This window comes from Larus michahellis, chromosome 12 (genome assembly GCF_964199755.1).
Source record: "Larus michahellis chromosome 12, bLarMic1.1, whole genome shotgun sequence".
NCBI classification, from domain to species: domain Eukaryota; kingdom Metazoa; phylum Chordata; class Aves; order Charadriiformes; family Laridae; genus Larus; species Larus michahellis.
This window is the reverse complement of record NC_133907.1, coordinates 11,617,593-11,637,383: the sequence shown is the minus strand read 5'-3', so window position 1 is coordinate 11,637,383 and position 19,791 is coordinate 11,617,593. Positions and strand designations below refer to the sequence as shown.

Genomic DNA, 19,791 nt, shown 5'->3' with positions numbered 1-19,791 from the left:
CAGTGAAGGCTGAAGCAAAGAAGGCATTCGGTAGCTCTGCCTTCTCTGTGTCTTCCACCACTAGGGCGCCCATCTCATTCGTTAGTGGGCCTGCGTTTTCCCTAGTCTTCCTTTTGCTGTTGATATACTGAAAGAACCTCTTGTTCTCTTTAACCGTGGTGGCCAAGACGAGTTCTGCTTGAGCTTTGGCCCTTCTGATTTTCGCCCTGCATAGCTTTACTACGTCTTGCTGTTTTTCATAAGTAGCCAACCCCCTTTTCCAAGGATCATAAACTTTCTATTTTTTTTTACCTGATGGCCAGCCTAAGCTCTCTATTTAGCCAGGCTGGTCTTCTTCCCTGTCTGCTTGTTTTCTGGGACTTGGGGATGGCCTTCTCCTGAGCTTTCAGGAGTTCCTCCTTGAAGTAAGACCAGCCTTCCTGGGCACCTTTGCCCTTCTGGACTGTCCCCCAGTGGACACTCTCAACCATGCTCCTAAGCAGGCCAAAGTTCGCCCTTCGGAAATCTTCGGGAACCGCTCTCGGGAAACGTCTAAATTCTCCCTGGCACCCTCAGAGACACCCCACTCCCACAAGGAGTCAGACAAGGAGTCAGACAGCCGAAGGTGGGGGGGTTGAGGTAGGAGGCAGCTTTCAACCAGTTTTTCAACACGTTTAAGGCACGCAAGTCTATGAAACGTGCAGATCAGTCCGACTGCTTTTATACTGGCTACTTTTGCGGGGCAAATCTTTGCCTAGTCCCTCTGAAATCATGACAAGGACTCATGGATGCATTTCAGGAATAAAGCTCCCAAGTTAATGGTCTTTTACGACTAGAAAGGAAGCAGCTGTTCTGGCCAAACTTGGCTTTGGTTGTATCTTTAAATCACAGCGGGCTGACAAATGGCATGACCTGGTTAGAGGAAAGAGCCTCTCCCCAGGGAAGGTTCCGGCGACTCAAGCCTTTAAGCCTAAACGTGCCCCTTACTGCAGGCACTTTGTGTGTGTTCATGCATACCTGAGAAATATATTGTAGCTGACTTATCGGTTACAAGTTGTAGGAAGTGGCCCTTGGCTACGTGACCCTCTCCTCTACCCTTTCTACCTGTTATGGCTCACCCTTGCTCTTCGATACAAACCAGAAAGGATTCTGGCAAAGTGTTGCAGTCTAACAGGAATACTGTCCTGACTTCTCCTTTCCAAAACATGATCTCCTGACTCCCTTTTCTGGGAGACAGCGTCATTCTGTGTGTCAGCATAAAGGGAATTTGTTGGTTTGTGTCACTTGGATGTAGCTTTCTGTTGTTGAAGCTGAAAGGCTAAACTAAGGCAAGAGCTGAATGAGGGGGAGGTACGAGGATTTCTCCCGTTGTCGCGGGAGTGTGGTGATAGTGCTCTCGCTGCTGTGTCCCTTGGCAGCCTTTCTCTATTCACAGGTTGTGGCATTGCAAGTTTAATGCCTGGGGACAAGAAGTATTTAAAATGTTGCGTAACGGGTCCTGTATCAGTCACAACGTCCTGACTGGGTCTACTTTAGACCCAGGATGCAGCAGCAGCCGGCCCGCTCAGGCTTTCGTGCTTCCCGGGGTGACACAGGGGACGCCCGCACCGTGATGGAAGGGGAAGGATGAGCACTCTCACTAGGGAACTAATTCTCTTTTGTTTGCTTGCAAGTGCCCGACTTAAGGGCTGTAAGTTATGCAAGCTCATGACTTGAGTGGCGAATAAGTGAATTCCCAGGACAGAGGAGGCTGGGGGGCAAAGGGGGCTGAGCCCCGTTTGTCGTGTTTCCTCCTGAGCCCATGAAATAGCGCTTTATTCCCGGGGTCCCTTGCCCTGGAACTCGGAAGCTTTCCCTCCCGCCCCGGCTTCCCCGTTCCCTGCTGGCGGCCCGGGCCCTTCGCGCCGCCCGTCGGGGAGGACAAGGTCCGGGAGCTCCCCCCGGGCACGTCGGGGTTTCGCCCCGGGCCGGGCCCCCCGCTCCCGCGGCAGCCCAGGCCGAAGCCGGAGCCTCCGGCAGAGGCTCCGGCGCTGCCGCCGCCTTCCCCGGGCGACGGCCCGTCCCCGCGGCCCCGGCTCTCGCCCGCCGTCTCGGGGACCCCCCGACACGCGGCTCGCGGGGACCGTTTCCCCCCGCTCCCGCCCCCAGCGTCGGCCGGGGCCGGTAACGGTCTCCGAGCGGAGCCGGCCGGAGCGAACCGCGGCCGGAGCGGCCTCTTCCCCCGCGGCAGCCCCGCAGCCCGCAGGAAAGCGCCGCCGCAGAGCGGCCCCGAGCGAGCCCGTCCCTCCCGCCCCGCGGCTCCCGGCGGCGCCCGTCAGGCGGCGGAGCCCGGCCGGCGAGCGGGGGCATGGCGGCGCCGGGCCCGGCCTCCCTGCAGCGCCGGCTGCAGAGCTCGCAGGAGGCGCGGCACCGGCAAGCGGTGCTGGTGCGGAAGCTGCAGGCGAAGGTGAGGAGCGGGGGCGCCTGCCCGGGGGGAGCTCCCCGAGGCCGGGCCGGGGTGCCCGCGCCGTCGGCGGACGGACTCGGCGGCGGAGCCCTCGGGGGGCGAAGGCGCGGCCCCGGCGGGGTCCTGCCCGGGCCCTGCCCTGCGCTGCGCTGCCGCGGGCGGGACGGCGCCGAGCCCGAAGCTCGGGGGAGGGAGGGAGGGAGGCCCCGGGAGCCGCCCCGCCCGTCCCGTCCCGTCCGCGGTCACCCCCGAGCCGCTCGCCGGGGCTTGGCCGGGCTCGGGGGAAGCGAAGCTTCCCGGTCCCGAAGGGACTCGGTGTTGTAGCGGCAGCGCCGTGGCGCGGGCTGAGCTCGGGCTGCGGAGAGCGAGAGAAAAGCCGGTGCCGGAGGAGCCGGGTCCGTCCCCGGCTGCAGTCGCTCATCTTCATGCCGTGTCTGCGCCCAGGTCCTGCAGTACCGGACCCGCTGCCGAGAGCTGGAGCAGCAGCTGGAAGCAGGAGCGGTGAGTGCGCAGGGCGCGAACTGAAGAGAGCGGCCGGAGCGTTCGGGAGCGAAAAAGCTCCCCGAGCCATGGCAGGGGAAAGCAAGATTGTGCTCGCGGAGGGTTTCAAGAAGCGCTGCGAGTTTGCCCGCCCGTGTTCTGCCCAGTTGCCGCTCTTAGAGCAGCCAGCAGTCCCAGAAATGCAGGATTGGAGTTGTGTGCGGGAGTGCTTTATTGGCGGGGAACGTTTTGTCCTGGGTCTCGGGCGAGGGCTTTGCTGCCTGTTCTAGGGCTGTCTCTGAAATGGAATGGGTGGACAGACAGTGTTTTGGAAGGCGAGAATGCTGGCGTCGGCCAGAGAGAGCTGTCTCTGTGCTTTTCGTTCTGCTTCCCGGCTAAAGCAGATCTAGGAAAGAAAGGGTGGGAGCGTAGGAGAGCATTCCTGGGCTTCAGGTGGAAGAATTGGACTAACTATTTGCTTTCTTCTTCAGGGATGCCTCCCAGGCAGGTGGGAAGGCACAGAGGCCCTGGAGAAAGCCCTGCTTCAGGTGAAAGAGGAGCAGCAAAGGTACAAGGAAGAAGCGTTCCCTCCTACTCAGTATCCTGGATGCTCACGGCAGGGAGGGAAAACCTGTCAGTGGTAGTCAGTCTCCGCAAGGGAAGTGTTGGGGCAAGCCCTTTGGAAAGGAGAGAGGTGCACCACCTGTTCTGTGGGGCAGTAATAGTGGTGTGTGCGGAATGCTTCTGTTTGGAGCGGGGCGTTCCTGTGGGTGAGCTCCAAGGGTCCCTTTCCAGCCTAAACGCTGCCCTGGTGCAGTAGGTGAGGGACTGGGGGCAACGCTAGAGAAAGGTGATGCGTCCAGTGATGAGGCAGCACGAAGGGGAGGCCCAGCCGTGGGCATCGTCCGAGTTGAAGAGGAAGGAGAAACCCAACCTGTAGGTGGAAATGGAAGGCTTAAAGCAAGGAGAAGCAAATGAGTTGGCCATCAGCGAGAGATCTTAGTTCACCCTAGAAAGCGCTTTTCCTGCCTCTCAGTTTGAGAAGAAAGTCAGTGTTGGGGGAGCCGGGAAATCCCGGGGATGGTGCTTGTGGATAGGGGTTGTTCAGTGACCTCATGGCTGTTCCTCCCTTTCCAAGGTGCGAGGATCTGGCCGAAGCGAACAGTCTGCTGCGGGAGCACCTGGAGAAAGCGGAAGAGGTGAATTCAGCCCTCAAAGAAGATGTTGGAAAGCTGACGGTGGATTGGATGAGGGCGCGGGAGGAGCTGGAAGCGAAGGAGCGCGAATGGCGCCAGGAACGTGAGGTGAGGCTCAGCTGCGGGAATGTCAGAGGTGGTGCCAGCGTGGCATGAGAACGCATTTTGTTTCTGGCCCAGAGAACTTGCTGTGAGAAGGTTGTGGCTCTGCTGAGGATGTGTTGGTGTTGACGAGCAGAAGAGAGGGGTTGTCGCGGATGGAGCGATAGACTTCACCCCTAAGAGAGAAGCAGCAATATATTTATTGATATAAACCAATGATTTGACCAAGTCGACAGTAGATGCGACAGTTTTAAGGGGGTGCTATAGCAAGGTCCACTTGTTTTTTTCCTGCACAGAGGACGGGGTCAGAGAGAGCTGTCAGGGAGACCCTCCCGTTGAGTCAAGGTTCAGAAAGGACCCCTGGCTTTCTAAAGGCCTTCTGAGAGAGGAGTCGGGTGCGGCTGGACCCAATCCTAGTCGCAGACTTGGTCAATGGTTTATGGCTAAAGGATTCTATGTGCACAATCAATGCTTTCTATCACAGAATGTCAAAGTTCAGCATGCTATAAACCAATTTAGCGAGGATCTGTTGCAGCCCGGAATCTCTTAACCTGGAGGAGTAATCCTGAGCAGCGTCCCTGCTCACGGGGAGATCCTGGCCGCAGCCCGCTGCCGAGCAGGAGAGCTCCAAATGCCCTTGGGCTCTTGACTATTTATGGGGGGAAGATGACGACTTCCAGTCGAATTTGCACATTGACCACAGTACCAGGATTGCGGTGAGGTGGGCGCATTGCTCACGTCACCCCTTGGCTGTTGTGGTGTTATGCGTCTCCCTGAGACCCCCTGTGAGCCCCGGATGCCGCCATCGCGACGAGATGCACCCATGCTGACCTCCAGGGGTGGTTATCGCTTGGGCAGGGTTATGGGAGCCAAAGATCAAGTTGGTGCGTGGGAGGGGGAGCTCAGCGTGGCAGGGGTGGGAGGTGGAGGAGTGTCTGCAAATCGTGGTGATGGAAGAGGCCCACCTGCTGTGGCCGTGCTGCTCGGTCCTAAAGGCAAATGCTTGCTGCTGCTGGACGCTGTAGGGCAGTGACACAGGAGCGCTCGTCTTTTTGATGGTTCTTAAATCTCCGTCTAGAGCCGTGAGAGCAGAGAGGTCTGTGTGTTTTGAGATTCAGAGTAGCCAAGGGAAGGACAAGACAGGCCTCCGTCACCGCTAGCAAATGGGACAGTGGTCTTGGAGGGGCTTGTCTTTGTCTTCCTCCACCAAGAGTGTGAGACAGCTCTGCAAGGCGAGGTGCTGACTCAGGGTCAGCTTGCTTTGCTGATGTCCCCTCCCGCAGGAGAAGGGTGGATGTTGCCTTCTTTGAAGGCAGGTGGCAGGTCTGCTGGGGCTGCTTCTGCGGTGCCTCTTCAGTCCTTGGTGCCCTGTCGGAATAGTTATTCAAGGAGAGCTGGCGATGGTGGTTGTGCTCTCTGCCAGCGGAAAGACTCGTACAGTGATGGCGGAGGCTGAACTGGCATTTCTTTTTGTCTTTGCATCTTTAGCTCTATGAGAACTACTTCAGGGGTGACCGTCTGCTCGGGCTGTGGCATCAGATGGTCACCTTCCGCCGTCATTTCCTGGAAATGAAGGCTGCCACGAACCGGTGAGTAGAAGTTGAGGCCCCATCTCTTGCAGCAAAAATGTACCTTCCCTTCACACCTCTCTGAGGTTCCTTTCTCAGAGTTGCCTTCTACACAAACAAGAGCAGCGTAGCCGTGATAGTGTCTGCTGCTGGTGTCAGCAAGCGATTTCAAACTCTGGGTTACTGTCAGCCGTTTATCTTCCTGGATTATGAACCTTCCTTAATGCGTCGAGCGTGCCTTGGTTCTTGTGTTCTTTGTGCTTTTTCTGTTACGCCGTTTTAGGCTTATTCTTCCTCCACCTTCCTGAAAAGTTTATTATGTGGCTGTTGTCGTGAGCCTCTGAGCAGTTGCTCGCCAAGGTGTGTCCTGACCCCAGAGTGTCAGGGGAATGATTTGTCCCCAGCCGAGATGTCATCTTTCCTGCCAGCTTTTCCTCTTTGCGCGATTACGTGCGTGAGAAGCGAGTCAGCTGATAGAGCTGGTGGTGTGAACGTTGGCTCTTCCTTTGTTCTTCTGCAGAGATTTGTCAGAGCTGAAGGCAGAGCAAATGAGGCTTTCTGGGTCTGTAATGGCAAACTGCTCCCGTCTAAACTGCAGCGTGATGTCCTTCCAAGCCAAGGGGGAGCTGGAGAAGAAGGAGCTTCAGGACAGGTAAAGGTGTTTTAAACTTTGCTGTTACCACCATTCTCTTCTGGGGCTGCCTCTTGCGTTCATAGATGGGCTGTGTTCGCATTGCAAACACGCCCGTTCTGCACAGCCTTGTTTCTGTCCCGAGTCAAACGGTTGCCTTCAACAGAAAGGACGGCAAAAATCGTCTGACTGCCAGAAGCTCCTCTGGGTAAGACCAGACTGGCAAAGAGGTGGCGTATTCCAGTGCTTTTGCTGTGAACTGGTTCTTGGTGAGCAAGCGGGAGCAGCCTAAAGAGAGCTCTGTCTCTGGTACAGCCCTTTTGCTCCCCGGGGCGGTGCTAGAGGAGTTGGCAGAAATTTGCCCAGCACCATCCTAAGCACTGTAGCACCTCTGTGCTGACAGTTCCTTGCCAGACTGAGTGCAGAAGGCCTTTGGGGCAAGAGGGGCCATTTTGCAACATGCAGCGTATTAACCTGGACCCTCCTGTGATCCCGTGATCATTGGATTGGACATTCATAGCCGTCTCCCCAGAGAGCTTGCAGGGCCTTTGATTCATTCACTGCAGAAGGCAAAAGTAATTGTGGGAGTCGTAGTCTGGACTTTCAAAGTCTGTTTTAGCCCAAGAAGAACTTGTGCAAGGCTTGTATCCAACGTATGAAAGAGGAGAGAGAGAACTAAGAGGCAGGAAGCTGTTGCGAGTACCTGAACGTTTTGGAAACGTTCTGTGATGTCTGGAAGCTTGATTTACTTTCTCAATGACGAACGTTTCATCCATGAGAAAGAGTGATGCAGCTCTAGTCAGGAAATGCCGGTGGTGTTTAGGTGTAGGTACAAAGCCGTTGGAAGTCATTCCAACTGCCATAGCTGGGACACAGTATGTGCTCCTGGTTTTGGAAAGGAGAATGTTTTTACGTTGACAAGTTGTTTGTCTTTCCCCTTCTCACAGACTGAAGGACTTAGTGGCACTTGAAGACAAACACTGCTTGTTACAGCATGAGTTGTTAGTTGCGAGAGAGGCGCTGGAGGAATCGCACCTTGAGAGGGATGTGCTGAAGGAAGAGAAGCATGAGCTTAGAGTGGCCCTGGAGAAGGTATGGTCACCTTGTGGTAGCAAGACCAGCACAGATGCTTTTTTCGTGTCAGTAGACGCCAGGGAACGTGCTGTTCTCCTCCTTGGGAAATGGTGATGAGACCACGCAGGCTCTTTGGAGTAGTTTGTCCGCACGTGCTTATTGGGAGCGCTGACCTGGGAGTATGTCAGCGAGACGCAGGGGATGTGGAGTTGCTGCTCGAAGGCAGGGATTTCCCTGCCCTTGTTGTCATGTTGTTCTTTTGTCTCTTCAGGCCGAGCAGTCGGTGGCAGAGCTGACAGGGGCTCAGAATGAGCTGAGTGCTGAACTTGCCGATCTACGTGTTGCAACAGCAAACATGAGCTGTATCAATGAAGCTCTTGCTTTGGACAAAGTGCAACTGAACAAACTTGTGCTGCAGGTGAGCAGAGTTGCCAAAGGTCTTGGCAGGTGTTTGTCTCCAGCTGCTGCGTCTTCTCAGACTTCTTGCCTTCTGAGAGTGTGACTGACTGAATACGGAAGGGTTCCTTTTTCTGTCCAAGCCCAACCTTCATAGGAAGTCTAGCAAGAGCGCCACAGATGCTGTTTCTGGCAGGGGAAGACAGGGACAATCGTAGACTCGTAGAATTGTCTAGGTTGGAAGGGACCTTTAAAATCATTGAGTCCAAACACGAACCTAACACTGCCAAAACCCCACTAACCCATGTCCCTGAGCGCCACGTCTACCCGTCTTTGAAGACCGTGTTGCTCCCTTTCCATTCTCCTACTGTTGCTTAAATGCAGTGTCCTCCTTCTTCTTGGGAAATGGTGATGAGACCACGCAGGCTCTTTGGGGTAGTTTGTCCGCACGTGCTTATTGGGCGCGCTGAACTGGGAGTATGTCAGCGAGACGCAGGGGATGTGGATTTGCTGCTCTCCTCTTCTTCAGAGTAAGTCTTGCTGTATTTAATTTCCTCTGTGCTTCTGTGATTGCAGCTGGAGGAAGAGAATGACGCTCTCTTGTGTAAAGTGGATGAGATGGAGAGAGCAAAGATCTCTGCCCAGGAGAAGCTGAGCTTGTGTAAAAGAACAACCAAAGAGCTCTGTGCAGAGAAAGCCCACCTGGAGCAGCTGCTGAAGAAAGCAGAGGAGCAACAAGAGGAGCTGCGGGTAGAGCTGGGGGTCCTGGCAGAGGAGAAGGAAGAAGCCCAAGAGAAACTCCTTGAGGTGAGACCAAAGACCTGGTGCTTCTGGGTGGGCATGTGGCTGCTTGGCTGGGTGAAGCTGTGCGTGTTGGCCTCCTTTTTGGCTTCTGGTAAGTTGCAGAGAGAGGACTGCATCCACGACTCTACTGTTCTCCCAGGTGGCAAAAGCAGCAAACTGTGTAGCTCTGGAGCCTTTGTCTGGGGCAAAAGCCAGGGCTGCACGCAAGGACTCTCACTGCATTTTGTCCCGCTTTCAGGTTTCCCGCCAGCAAGAGTCGTCTCGCAGTGGCCTGGAGCAGTTGCGCCAGGAGTCCTCTCGCCAAGGGCACGCACTGGCCGAGGTGTGCGCAGAGAAGGAATTGCTGGTGCGGGAGAAGGCTGCCCTGGAGGTGCGACTGGCAGCCATGGAGCGGGAGAGACAAGGCCTTTCGGAGCAGCTGGCAGAGGCCAGGTAAGGGCAGGGAGGAGACCCTGGGCAGGACGTTCTTTAATGTCTGTAGTGGTAAAGGTGACAATGGTTACATGGGGATTGATTGCATCCTCTGTGCTTTTCACATGTTTTCGCTTCCATGGACAGAAAACGGAAGAATTTCAAGCAAAAAAAAACAAAGTCTACCTTGATTTGAAGGTTATTTTTCTGACAGCTGAAGCTGGCAAAGCTCTCCTGAGCGTTGAGCTCATGTTTATGCCCCCTTACATGTTCCTCTGTGACGTCCACAGCCAGCCGAGTGGGCTCTCAATGGAGCCATGATTAAACCACACATAATTAAACTAAGCTAACTCGTGTTAGTATGGTGCAGGAGCTAGAGCTGGTGACACCAGCAGCAGGGAAACCTCTCTTGAATTGTCGCCAGCCTTCAGGGGTTCCTGCCCATCACTGATGTCTGTTAAAATGGACATAGTTACTTTGGCCTGCCAGAGACTGGTGTAATCGGGACTGTGTGCTTGTTCTCCTCCTTGAAGATACACCCTCCGTTGTCCATCCAAGTTTTGCTTGCTGGCAGAGGCTTGGTGGGCGCAGCTACCCGTGTGTTGTGGATCAGACCCCAGCAAGTGAAGATTTGGCTATTGCAGTCCAATTTGGCTGGGCTTTCTGTGCCCTGCCAGGTGACACGGGAAGCCTGGCCATTCCCTCGCAGGGGCCCGCATTGCTATTTTAAAGGGCAGAAATAGGCTCTCTGTGCAGGAGTTTCCACGCGAGCCTTTTTCCGTAGGCAGGGGTAGGGATCTTGCACCACTTCTTCCTGGAACAACTCCCTGTTGGGTGTCAGGAGCAAGCAGCTCCTTTCTCTCTGTATTCACGCTTTGCAGGTCAGGGAAGGAGACCGTGGAATGCAGCCTGTTGGAGGCTCAGCAGCACTTGTCTGAGCTGGAGATCACCAGGAGTCATCTTGAAACCCAGCTTCACGCGGTGGCGCAGGCCAAGGAGGTGATCCAAGGTGAGAGCCTCCCGTTTCTGGTGACCCCATGCCCGGGGAAGGTGGTATGAAAGCAGCTCTGTGTCCGCAGTGCTTCTGAGGAGTGAAGGAGCTGGAGACAGACCCCTCCTCCACGGAAACTCGAAGGGCGTAAGGTCAGTAAAGTCAGAGCCGCTGTTTGTGCAGCCTCTGACTCTTGCCATTTGTCGTGTTTGCAGGGGAAGTGAAGTGCCTTCAGTGGGAGCTGGAAGCAGAGAGGTCTCTCCTGAAGCAGGAACGGCAAAACATGGCGCAAGAGCTGCAGAAAGAAGAGCAGCATACCGACACCCTCAAAGTTCGGGAGGCCGACCACCAAGGGGAGATAAACAAGCTCCTGCAAGACGTGGTAGGAAACACTATGCTTCTGAATCCTTCAAGCAAGCTTTGTGGGCTGGCTTTAGGAGAAGAACAGGCTGAGCGTGTGAAATGGCAGCAGTGGTCTGTCCCGGGCGACACGGTGCCGGGCCAGGCAGCAGAGCCAGTGGCTCGTCCTTGAAGGAGCGTGGAGACCCCCAGGACTCTGGTGGGACAGTAAATGCAGGCACGGGTTGCGTGTGGACGTAAGAGGAGTTCAACAGAAGGTTGGGTGGTCCCCAGCCAAAGCATGGCAGCAAAGGGCTGGGATCTTAGCAGCCTCCCGCCCGCCATGGAGTAGACTCCTAACGCTGCTGCCAGCTGCAGGCGGGGGAACTTTGTTCCTTCCTTTCTGTCCTTTGGCGGCTGACAGAGGTATTGGAGCAGACGGAACAGGCCCCTTGTTCCTGGTACTGGCGTTCGCGGCCTGTCTTGTGAGGAGGGCACGAGGGTCTGGTCCCTTTCTGACCCTGCAGTCCGTCTGCACCTTTTCCTTGATGAAAAGGGAGCCGAGCTGTGAAAATGGAGGCTGTGAGCCTACGCTGTTCTGAGGAGCTTGGCTGAGACTTCATCAAATGACTGAATGGTTTGGGTTGGAAGAGACCTTAAAGATCTTCTAGTTCCTACCCCCATGCCAGTGGGACACCTCCCACTAGACCAGGTTGCTCCAAGCCCCGTCCAACCTGGCCTTGAACCCCTCCCGGGATGGGCCAGCCACAGCTTCTCTGGGCAACCTGGGCCAGGGGCTCACCGCTCGCACAGCAAAGAATTTCTTCCTAATATCTCATCTCAGTCTCCCTTCTTTCAGTCTAAAACCGTTCCCCCTGAGCCCCTTTAGGGACTGGAAGGGGCTCTAAGGTCTCCCCGGGGCCTTCTCTTCTCCAGGCCGAATCCCCCAACTCTCTCAGCCTGTCCTCACAGCAGAGGGGCTCCAGCCCTCGCAGCATCTCTGTGGCCTCCTCTGTCCCCGCTCCGACAGGTCCGTGTGCTGATATTCATGGCCCCAGAGCTGGAGGCAGCACTGCAGGGGTTCTCCCCAGAGCGGAGCAGAGGGGCAGAATCCCCTCCCTCGCTCTGCTGGCCACGCTACTGGGGATGCAGCCCAGGATACGGGGGGCTTTCTGGGCTGCAAGTGCACGTTGCTGGCTCTCATGGACCATCACCCCCAAGTCCTTCTGCTCAGGGCTCTCTCAATCCATTCTCTGCCCAGCCTGTGTTTGTGCTTGGGCCGAGAAGACAATGTTTGCTAGTAATTCACCATTCAGCTGCTCAAACGCTTTCTGTCAAGCCCAGAAGTAATGAAAGAACTACGCAGCTTGCCGTTAAAATTAATGCGAGTCCAAGAGCTGTGCGTGGGTGATTGGTTCTCTCCTATCTAGGCACGATTAAGCAATGTGTGGTGTCTGGGATTTGGCATGGAAAGGAAAGGGCACAGTTGACTAAGCGAATGTACTAAACGTAGCAGAATTTTGTAAGGATGGCTGAACAGCAGCGACGCTGATGGTGCTTAGAGGATGCTTTCAGAGATGGAGACTTCTGAGGTCCAGCTTTCCCAGGGTATTAGAGAGAATGGAAATGGTACCGTTGGCTGGTGAGGTTGAAGGCTTCATTGCGCTTTCAGGGTGTTCTTTTGGCGCAGGGATTTCTCCGAGGTGATGTGGAGGAGGGCCCCTGGGAAGGGAGAGTGTTGTTTTGGGCTGTGGACCGGGAGGAGGAGGAGAAGGGACGTAGCACTGTCCTTTCCTCCATGGTCGCTCTCCGCGATGTGTTGACTCTGGCCCTTCTCTCCTTTCTGTGGCACCACTCCCATCATCTGCTCTCTGAATGCCCAGCAGGCGATTGCAGAAGGGCAGCGGCTGTCCTGGCTCTCGGAGAAGAGACTCCTGTCGCAGCGGCTGGAACGTCTGCAGCGAGCAGTTGCAAGGCTGGACCGGGAGAAGACGGAGCTGAAGCAATACAGTGCTGAGCTCAGGAGGACTCTGGAGGAGGTAGACCAGGCTTTCGCTGCCTCTGCGCAGCATCACGGTCCTCTGGAAGACACCGCATTCCCAGAGGCAGCACTGTGGAGTCCTCGGCTTGTTTCCTTCCCTCTCCCACTGTGCCCTGTGGCCACACACTTTTGTCTTTTCTCTCTCTTCTGACACCCCGTTGCCTTCGCAAATGCACGTTCACTGCGGTACCACCCTTCTTGCCCCAGTGTCCCCATACACACCCATTGGACACTCTTGTGTCAGGAACTCTTTCCTTCTGCTCGCTCTCTTCCGTGGGCTACTTGGAGTGCTTTTTGGCCCCAGCGTTCTGTGGTGCAATTCACAGTCCCTGAGCAGCCATCTCCTTGCCGTGATGCCCAGAGGTCCTTTTGCTCCTTGTTTGGTGGCAGGCTTCTGTGACCCTTTCTCCTATCCAACGTGCAGGTGGAACGTGAACGGAGGCGACTGAGGAGATATTGCAGAGGTCGTGCGCTGCCAGATGCAGGCGGATTTTCTGTCTCCGAGTCTGACCAGCACGAGATGCTGGCGTCTCAGCAGGTGAGACCAGGATCTTACTTGGTGGGAGGAGACTCTGGCCAGATGGAGGAACGATGGCAGCAGCCCCCCAGTATAGACCAGCTGAGGAGCAGGAAAGCTCTCATCCAAAGCCACTGTGGCTGTGCTGGTGGGCACAGCTCTGCACGATGCTGTGGCCCGAGTTTTGTTTGGCCATGGGGAAGGGAGACGGGCAGGCAGTGGGAATACCCAGTCAGACGCGTCCCTTGGCCATGGCCAGACAGCATCGTTCACCGAGGTCTGGTCTCTGTGGTGCCTGTGGGTCAGGCAGGGTGGGAGAGGGATTGGAGGAAACTCAGAAAACGGAATGGATGGGAAATAGAGAATCGTCTAAGGACGTTCCCCTTGAGCCTTGCTCGTCTTGTTGAGCTTTCCCATTTTCCCTTTTCACGCGCCAGCTGTCACGTTTTTAAGGCAGATGAGAACAGAAGAGTTCCTCAGTGCCTTGTGTCACCAGTAACTCTCCTGCTGAGGAAAAAGCCTGTGGCAGTAAGGTGGCAGTAGCGCCAGTCTCTCTCTTGGAAAGGGGAGTTGGGTGACTTAATCCTGTAGGAACCTCTCTCTCTCATATCCATGGGATGTCTCGGGGTTGTACGTGTGAATGGTAAGCCAGAGAGAAAGTCAACTTGTTGATAGTGTGAGATGAGGCCAGGGTGACTCTGGGAACCTGCGACTTCCATTCCCCGAAGAGCAAGTGTTTGTCGGGGCTGGCGTTAGAGGGTGCGTCTTCCCCGAGAGCCGGTACCGTGGAGCTAGGGCTGGTCCTACCAGCGTGGGCTTGTCTGAGCTCGGCCTTTGGCCTCTTTCAGGTGTCCCTTCTGCAGACGCAGCTGGCGCAAGAGCGAAAATAGAAGCGGGACTGGATTGCGTGCTGTGCAAAGACCGGCCAGGAACTTCAAGACCTTGAAGGCCAAAGCTGCTGCTCCGATGGCAGAGACTCGGGAGCTGCGCTGAACCTTGTCCTGCCGCGGAGCAGCTGCAGCGTCGCAGGGTTCCCGTCTTGGGCCCTTCCCTGGACTGTGTTTGTTTTCCTGTGGGCAGGGGGGGTGCATTTGTTCTGTTTAGATTTTGCAGCATGTGCTAGTGATAGTGGGGTTTTACGTTTTTGTACTAAAAACCGTTTTGTACTATTTCTGAAGGAAAAAAGGGAGAGGGGTTTTTATGTTTTTGTAATAAAAGCCATTTTATACTGTTTCTGAAGGAAAAAGAGAGTGCTTGGTACATTCATGGGTCAGGAAAAGGTTAGAGTAGGGATGTCAAAAGAATATGGTTAAAAAGTTACAGGAGCGCTTTGTATAGAATTGTAGTAGAACTTTGATGGAACCTGAGCTGAATTCCTGAAATTAAACCTTAATTGGCCTAATTAGGGGGATCTCCCAAACCGTTCCAAACTTGGACTTGAATGCACGTGTGTGATGAGGGCTGGTAAGGGAACTGTAGCTCACTCATGGGCTGTATCTCATCACTGTGAACCTGGGACTGTCGGAAACGTGTGGTGTGCTGGCTGTTGTTAAACGCCCGGCACCCGATTCTGCAGAACTGAAATAAAGCCAAATATCTCGACTCAGTGTGTTGATTGGTTTTTGCCCAGCGGGTGAAGAACCCTGATTTAGGGCCATCTCCTCCTGCCCTGGTTTTTCCCATTCCCCACCTGCAGCTCTCTTTGGGTGAGCCCTGGCACCGGCTGCTCGAACCTGCTCCGCTGCACCGTTCTGGGCCTCCACAATAGACCTGCCTCCCCGCTGCGCAGCGAGGAGACCCAAAGGCCATGTGGCAGAGCGGTCCCCAGGGGGAGACGCCACCGTCCGTCCCCGGAGGGGCGAGAACAAGGGTTTTGTGCAGGGCTGCTTGCTCTGAGGAGAAAGAGCCCTGGAGAAAGGATCTCAACACAAGGACCGCCAGAACCCAGGCTCAACAGAGCTGGGCCAGTCCCTCTGATAGCCCGGCCACAAAGCTTCCCAAAGGAGACAAAAGCTGGGTCTTCGTCTGACCCAGGCTGTGGGAGGGAGGAAGAGGAGGGAAATCATTGCAGGGAAGATGCCCGCACAGACACAGTATGGCCTGGCCTGAAGGAAGGAAGGCACAAGGCACCCCCTGGGAGCAAACGTTTTATTGTCCGCCTGGTGGAGCTGCGCGGGGGCTCCTTGCCCCAGGAGCCGCACACCTCCTCGGGAGCAAACGTTTTATTGTCCGCCTGGTGGAGCTGCGCGGGGGCTCCTTGCCCCAGGAGCCGCACACCTCCTCAGGACCAAACGCTGCCCAAAGCTCCCCAACGTGCTCGCCACAATCTCTCGAGCCACCAGTCCCAATTCCTCCCATCGCTCCGCAGGAGAAGTGTCCAAAGGCTCTGCCTCTCTGGCACTGGCAAACAACCTCCCGCCGACCCCATGGGGAGCCCTCCTGAAGACGTGGAGGGGCTGATCCAGCGCCTTCCCCCATCCAGCACTTCCCCGACCACGGTCTCAGCCTCCTCTTTAAGCTCCTGCTCTTCGGCCAGCGTAGCCCGCAGCAGCGTAGGCTGCATGCTGTTGGGCACGTATTCTCCGGCACGCTTCTGAGACTAAACTGAGGAGCAGCTTGGCATGAGGGGATGGTCAGGCATGAGGGGATGGTGAGGAAGAGCCGCTTAAGACAGGACTGAAGTGTAATGTGTTGGGATTCTTAACTTTGGGGGGTAGGTATGTATTAAGCTGCCCCCCCTTTAAGGGGGCTCGTCCCCATGCCCACTGCGTTCCCGTTGCCATGGCCCGTGTTCCATCTGTAACTGCCAGTCCCTGGCGACGGGCACAACGCATCCCCTCTGCCCGACAGCCCTTCTCTCCTGCTCCCCACACAGCCCTGCTCTCCTGCTCCTCACAGCTCCTACCCTCCACCCAGCCCTTCCCTTCCCATCCCACCTGCTCCATTACCTTTCCCCTAGCGTTGTGATAATGAAGGCGACGAAGACCAAGAGGCTTGCGCTGGCAGAGGTACGTCCCTGCTCCCCGGAGGTGGGCACCCAGCAGTGGTCGGGGGGCCGAGACCTTGTCTTGCCCTCTCCCCCCACCCCTGCAAGGCCAGGGGCTGGCAGAAGCCCTTCTGGGCTGCTCATGCCCTGCTGGAATGCAGCATCCCTGCGCCGGGGGGACACGTCCCCACACACAGCCCAGGCTGCCCCGGGCTGGTGCCGCAGGGATGCTCGCCGGGAGCAGGCGGGTGCTGGCCGGAGCCTGAGCCGGTGCCTGCGCTGCCCCTTTCCAGGCTGGAGCCGTGGGAGCTGAGCCCTGCCAACGGAGCAGCGCCGAGCCCAAAGGCCACCTGCACCGAGTAAGGAGCTTCGGGGCGCCCAGGCAGGCGCAGGGCCGGGGTCTGTGCAGTGGGGGGCCCTTGGCCGGGCTGTGTGCTCAGAGCCCCATGGGGCAGGGAGCAGGGCCACTCACCCCTGCCCTCTCTGTTCCGCCAGATCCATAAGACCATGAGAATCACCAAAATGATGAAGATACAGAAGAACAGGAGCCTCCAGCTGCAGGCACTGGGGCGCCAGTGCTGGTGGGTGCTGGTGGCCAAGGAGCTGCCCAGGTCCAGCCAGCTCCTGCTGGGGCTGTGGCCACGGCTCTCCCTGGCCGGCGAGAGGGGCAGGGGTGTGGAGAGCCCTGTCCCACGGGTCCACTCGGCTGCGCAGGGCAGGACCAATGCACTTTTCTGCTTGCCTCTTGTCTTAGGATGTTAGAACTTGCACTGGAGGCTGCGGACGAGGCTGCCAGGAATATAAACATAAAAGAAGAAATGGAGGTTGACAAGAAGGAGGAAGTGGAAGAGATGGAGGTGGATGTGGAGGAGGAGGAGGCGATGGATGTGGACGTGCCACCAGGAGGACAGGCACGTGCTCGCCATGCACTGCCCGCAGGGAGGGAGAGTCTCCTGCCACCGGGCTGGGGCTGGGGCTGGGGCTGGGGTGGGTGGTCCCCGCTGCAGGGACATGGCACCCGCTGCCCTCGTGCTGGCGGCACAACCGCCCCCACCACGCTGCCCTGAGCCCCCGTCTGCTTTGGGCCGGGAGCGGTTCCTTAGGGCCGGGACAGGCAAGTGTAAGCCCGAGCCCAGGTGGGGCTCAGCGCTGGCAGCAGAGTCCCGCTGTCCCCAGCGTGTCCCAGGGCTGTGGCCATCGAATGCCCATCACAGTGAAGCCCGAAGTGAAGGAGCTGCTGCCGCTGAGCCAGCTCGGGAAGCCCCAGCTCTGCTGGGTGAGGCGCTGCTCGTTAGCCAAACGGCCGTGCCGCTTGCTTTTCTTCCAGGGGCAGCGGACGTGTGGCAGTTCAAAGCAACACACAAGAGCGACAAAGAGGAAGAGATGTATATAGTTATATTTCTACCGTTGGGTTTCTATAGGATTTATATAGTTGTCTTTCTACAGTTAGTTGTATTTCTATAGTATTTATATAGTTGTATTTCTACCATTGGATTTCCATTGTATTTATATAGTTGTATTTCTATAGTATTTCTACAGTTGTATTTCTACCGTTGTGTTTTGTAGTTACTTGTGTTTTTTTCAGTAGTTGTAGGTAGTTGTGTTGTTGTTAATAAAGAGTTGTGTTCATGTTTTTCACACCCAAGTTCTCTTTGCCTTGTTTGGCCACCCGCGGCGTTTGCAGAGTTGTGGTTCCAGTGTCTCGGGGATGGCGGGGCTGGAGGCGGCTGGGGGTGCTGGCACGGGCGCCCCGGGGGCAGGGGGTCCCTGTGCACAGATGGGATGCGGCTGACGGCAGGGACGGACCTGGGCACCAGCGGGGTTCGTGGGCTGCTGGAGAGTGGTGGCCCCAAGAGCAAAGGGGTCCCCAGCCAAGCGTGAGCTCTGCCGTGACCGACCCCTGCCGTGATGCCATCAAAGCAGGCGGGAAACCTGCTGCTGGCCTTGCTGCTGGAGGGAAAGGAAAGGGAGGGATGGGGCACAAGCCAGGATGAGGCCGCAGAGCTGCAAAATGCAAACTGATCAGCCGAGGACCATGACATCCTTGGGAATGGCTGGTACAAGGATGAGGGGAGAAGGTTTTGGAGCTGTAGCTGCTGATGTTTAAGGCTTTGAACCTCCCCACGCTCGGGTCTTTGCTTCTGGTTCTGCCTTGCTTTAGCCGGGGCCGTGTCCAGAGCTGAAGCCCGGAGCAGAGCCCTCCTTGCCCTCCGGCATTCCCGCTGCTGGCAGCGGCCCCGGGCCCTGGTCGCCACTTGGGGCGAGCCGTGGAGGGGGCAGCGCAGGCTGCGGGGGGCTTTGGGGAGAGGGAGCTGGTGCAGGGGTGCGGTGGGCGCAGGGTGTCGGGGTGCGGGGAGCCGTGGGTGCCGGCAGAGTGGCGAGGGGGGGCGATGCTGTGCGGGCCGGGGGTGCGGGATGCGGGGAGCCGCGGGGGGCCGGGGCTGCGGGCACGGGGCTGCCCCCGGGCGCTCGGGAGCCGCGGCCCCGCCCGCCCCCTCATTACCCGCGGCTCATTAGCCCCTCATTAGCGGCGGCCGGGGCGTGGTGCCCTCGCCGCGGAGGCGGGCGGGGAGTGCTGCCGGCCAGGGGGGTTGCGGGCGGCGGCGCCCTGCCGTGCTGCTCCTGTCCCTGGGTAAGGCTGCCCGGGCGGGGGTCGGGCTGCGGGGGGCCGGGGTGCGGAGGGGCCGCTTCCCGGGGTGCGGAGGCGGGGGGCGATGCGGGGTCCCCTCTCTCCGTGTGGCTCTGTCGGGGCTGTGCGTGTGTGTCCGGTGGGTGTCGGCTGGCGGAGCCGAGCTGTCCGTGCCCCCCCGGCTGTCAAGGCTCCCCTGGACACAGGGGCTTCAGCCAGGGACTCGCAGGTGTCCGGGCTGTCCCAGGGTCAGGCGCTGCAGGGAGCAGCCTGCACCCGGTCTCCACTCGGATCCTGCTGCCCAAAGCAATGCTTCTCCCTTCCCCCCCGCATGCTGAGACCCTTCCTGCGAGATCCTTTGTCCTTGTGGCTTGAGTTGAGCTCAGCCCTGCTGTTGGTGAGTTTGTAGCGAGTGCCCCAAGATGATGGTGTTGGGAGGGCATTAACTTTCTCAGAGCTGTAATAATCCTAGATGAGCTGGGTAACGAGGGTGGTGTTGGGTGGGTTTGGGGAAAGGCCTGCTTAAGAAGGAATAGAGTAGAAGGGGCAAGGTGGGGGGCAAGTGGGAAGTCAGTAATAAAATGTTTGCGGGGATGACTGGGGGCATCTTTTTGTGCCCAGCAGTGAGTTGTGGGGAGCGCAAAGGAGTTGCAAGGAACTGCAGGGAGCAATGAAGGGAAAGCCCTGGTGCCTTGGTTCGGAGGAAAGGTGCCAGGGCAAGGCGGGGGCTGAGTGCCCGGTGGGTCAGGCTTTCCAAGGTGCTGCCAAGCAGCCCGTGGGCTGGGAGGGGAAGGCATCGCCCTCAGCGGTGGGGTGGAGGCTGTGGGACGCGCTCCTTGGTGCCAGTCCCGCTGGCTGGCATGTGTCAGGGCTGAGGCGGGCGGGGGGGAACCAGGATGGGGCAGGGGGTGGCGGCAGGTGGGGGTCTCAACAACCCGGGACGAGGAGCCAGTGCCGCTGCCGAGGCAAGTGGAGGGTCCCCAGCCCTGCTGCCTGCCCCAGCCAAAATATGGAAGTTTGGTTGTTGCCAAAAGGGGAAAACGCTTCAGCAAAACTCTTTTGCTCAAGGAGAATGGAAAACATACTACTGCTCATTTTTTGAAAATGTTATTTATTTGGTGCTTGCATTTTTCTGCCAGCAAACGTGCCGATGGGAGGTTGTCTGTGACCTGCTCTTTATTGCCCCTTCTCCACGGGACAG

At 57.2% G+C, this 19,791-nt stretch overlaps 1 protein-coding gene across 7 annotated transcripts; it reads left to right on the top strand.

Moving 5' to 3' along the window:
- Positions 1-2,087: 2,087 nt before the first annotated feature.
- LOC141750206 (uncharacterized) lies at positions 2,088-14,511 on the top strand. 7 transcript variants are annotated; one of them, XM_074604918.1, is made up of 15 exons: positions 2,089-2,425; positions 2,870-2,926; positions 3,397-3,473; positions 4,044-4,209; positions 5,692-5,792; positions 6,292-6,423; positions 7,350-7,494; positions 7,748-7,894; positions 8,449-8,679; positions 8,915-9,108; positions 9,969-10,096; positions 10,294-10,460; positions 12,304-12,456; positions 12,883-12,996; positions 13,824-14,511. In XM_074604918.1, the coding sequence occupies exons 1-15, from the start codon at positions 2,327-2,329 to the stop codon at positions 13,863-13,865; spliced, it is 1,953 nt and encodes a 650-aa protein (XP_074461019.1). In that variant the 5' UTR covers positions 2,089-2,326; the 3' UTR covers positions 13,866-14,511. The 7 variants fall into 7 exon arrangements, with proteins under 7 accessions (XP_074461024.1, XP_074461023.1, XP_074461019.1 ...); XM_074604920.1 differs by having other exon boundaries at positions 12,301-12,456; positions 13,845-14,511; XM_074604916.1 differs by having other exon boundaries at positions 12,301-12,456.
- Positions 14,512-19,791: the final 5,280 nt, after the last annotated feature.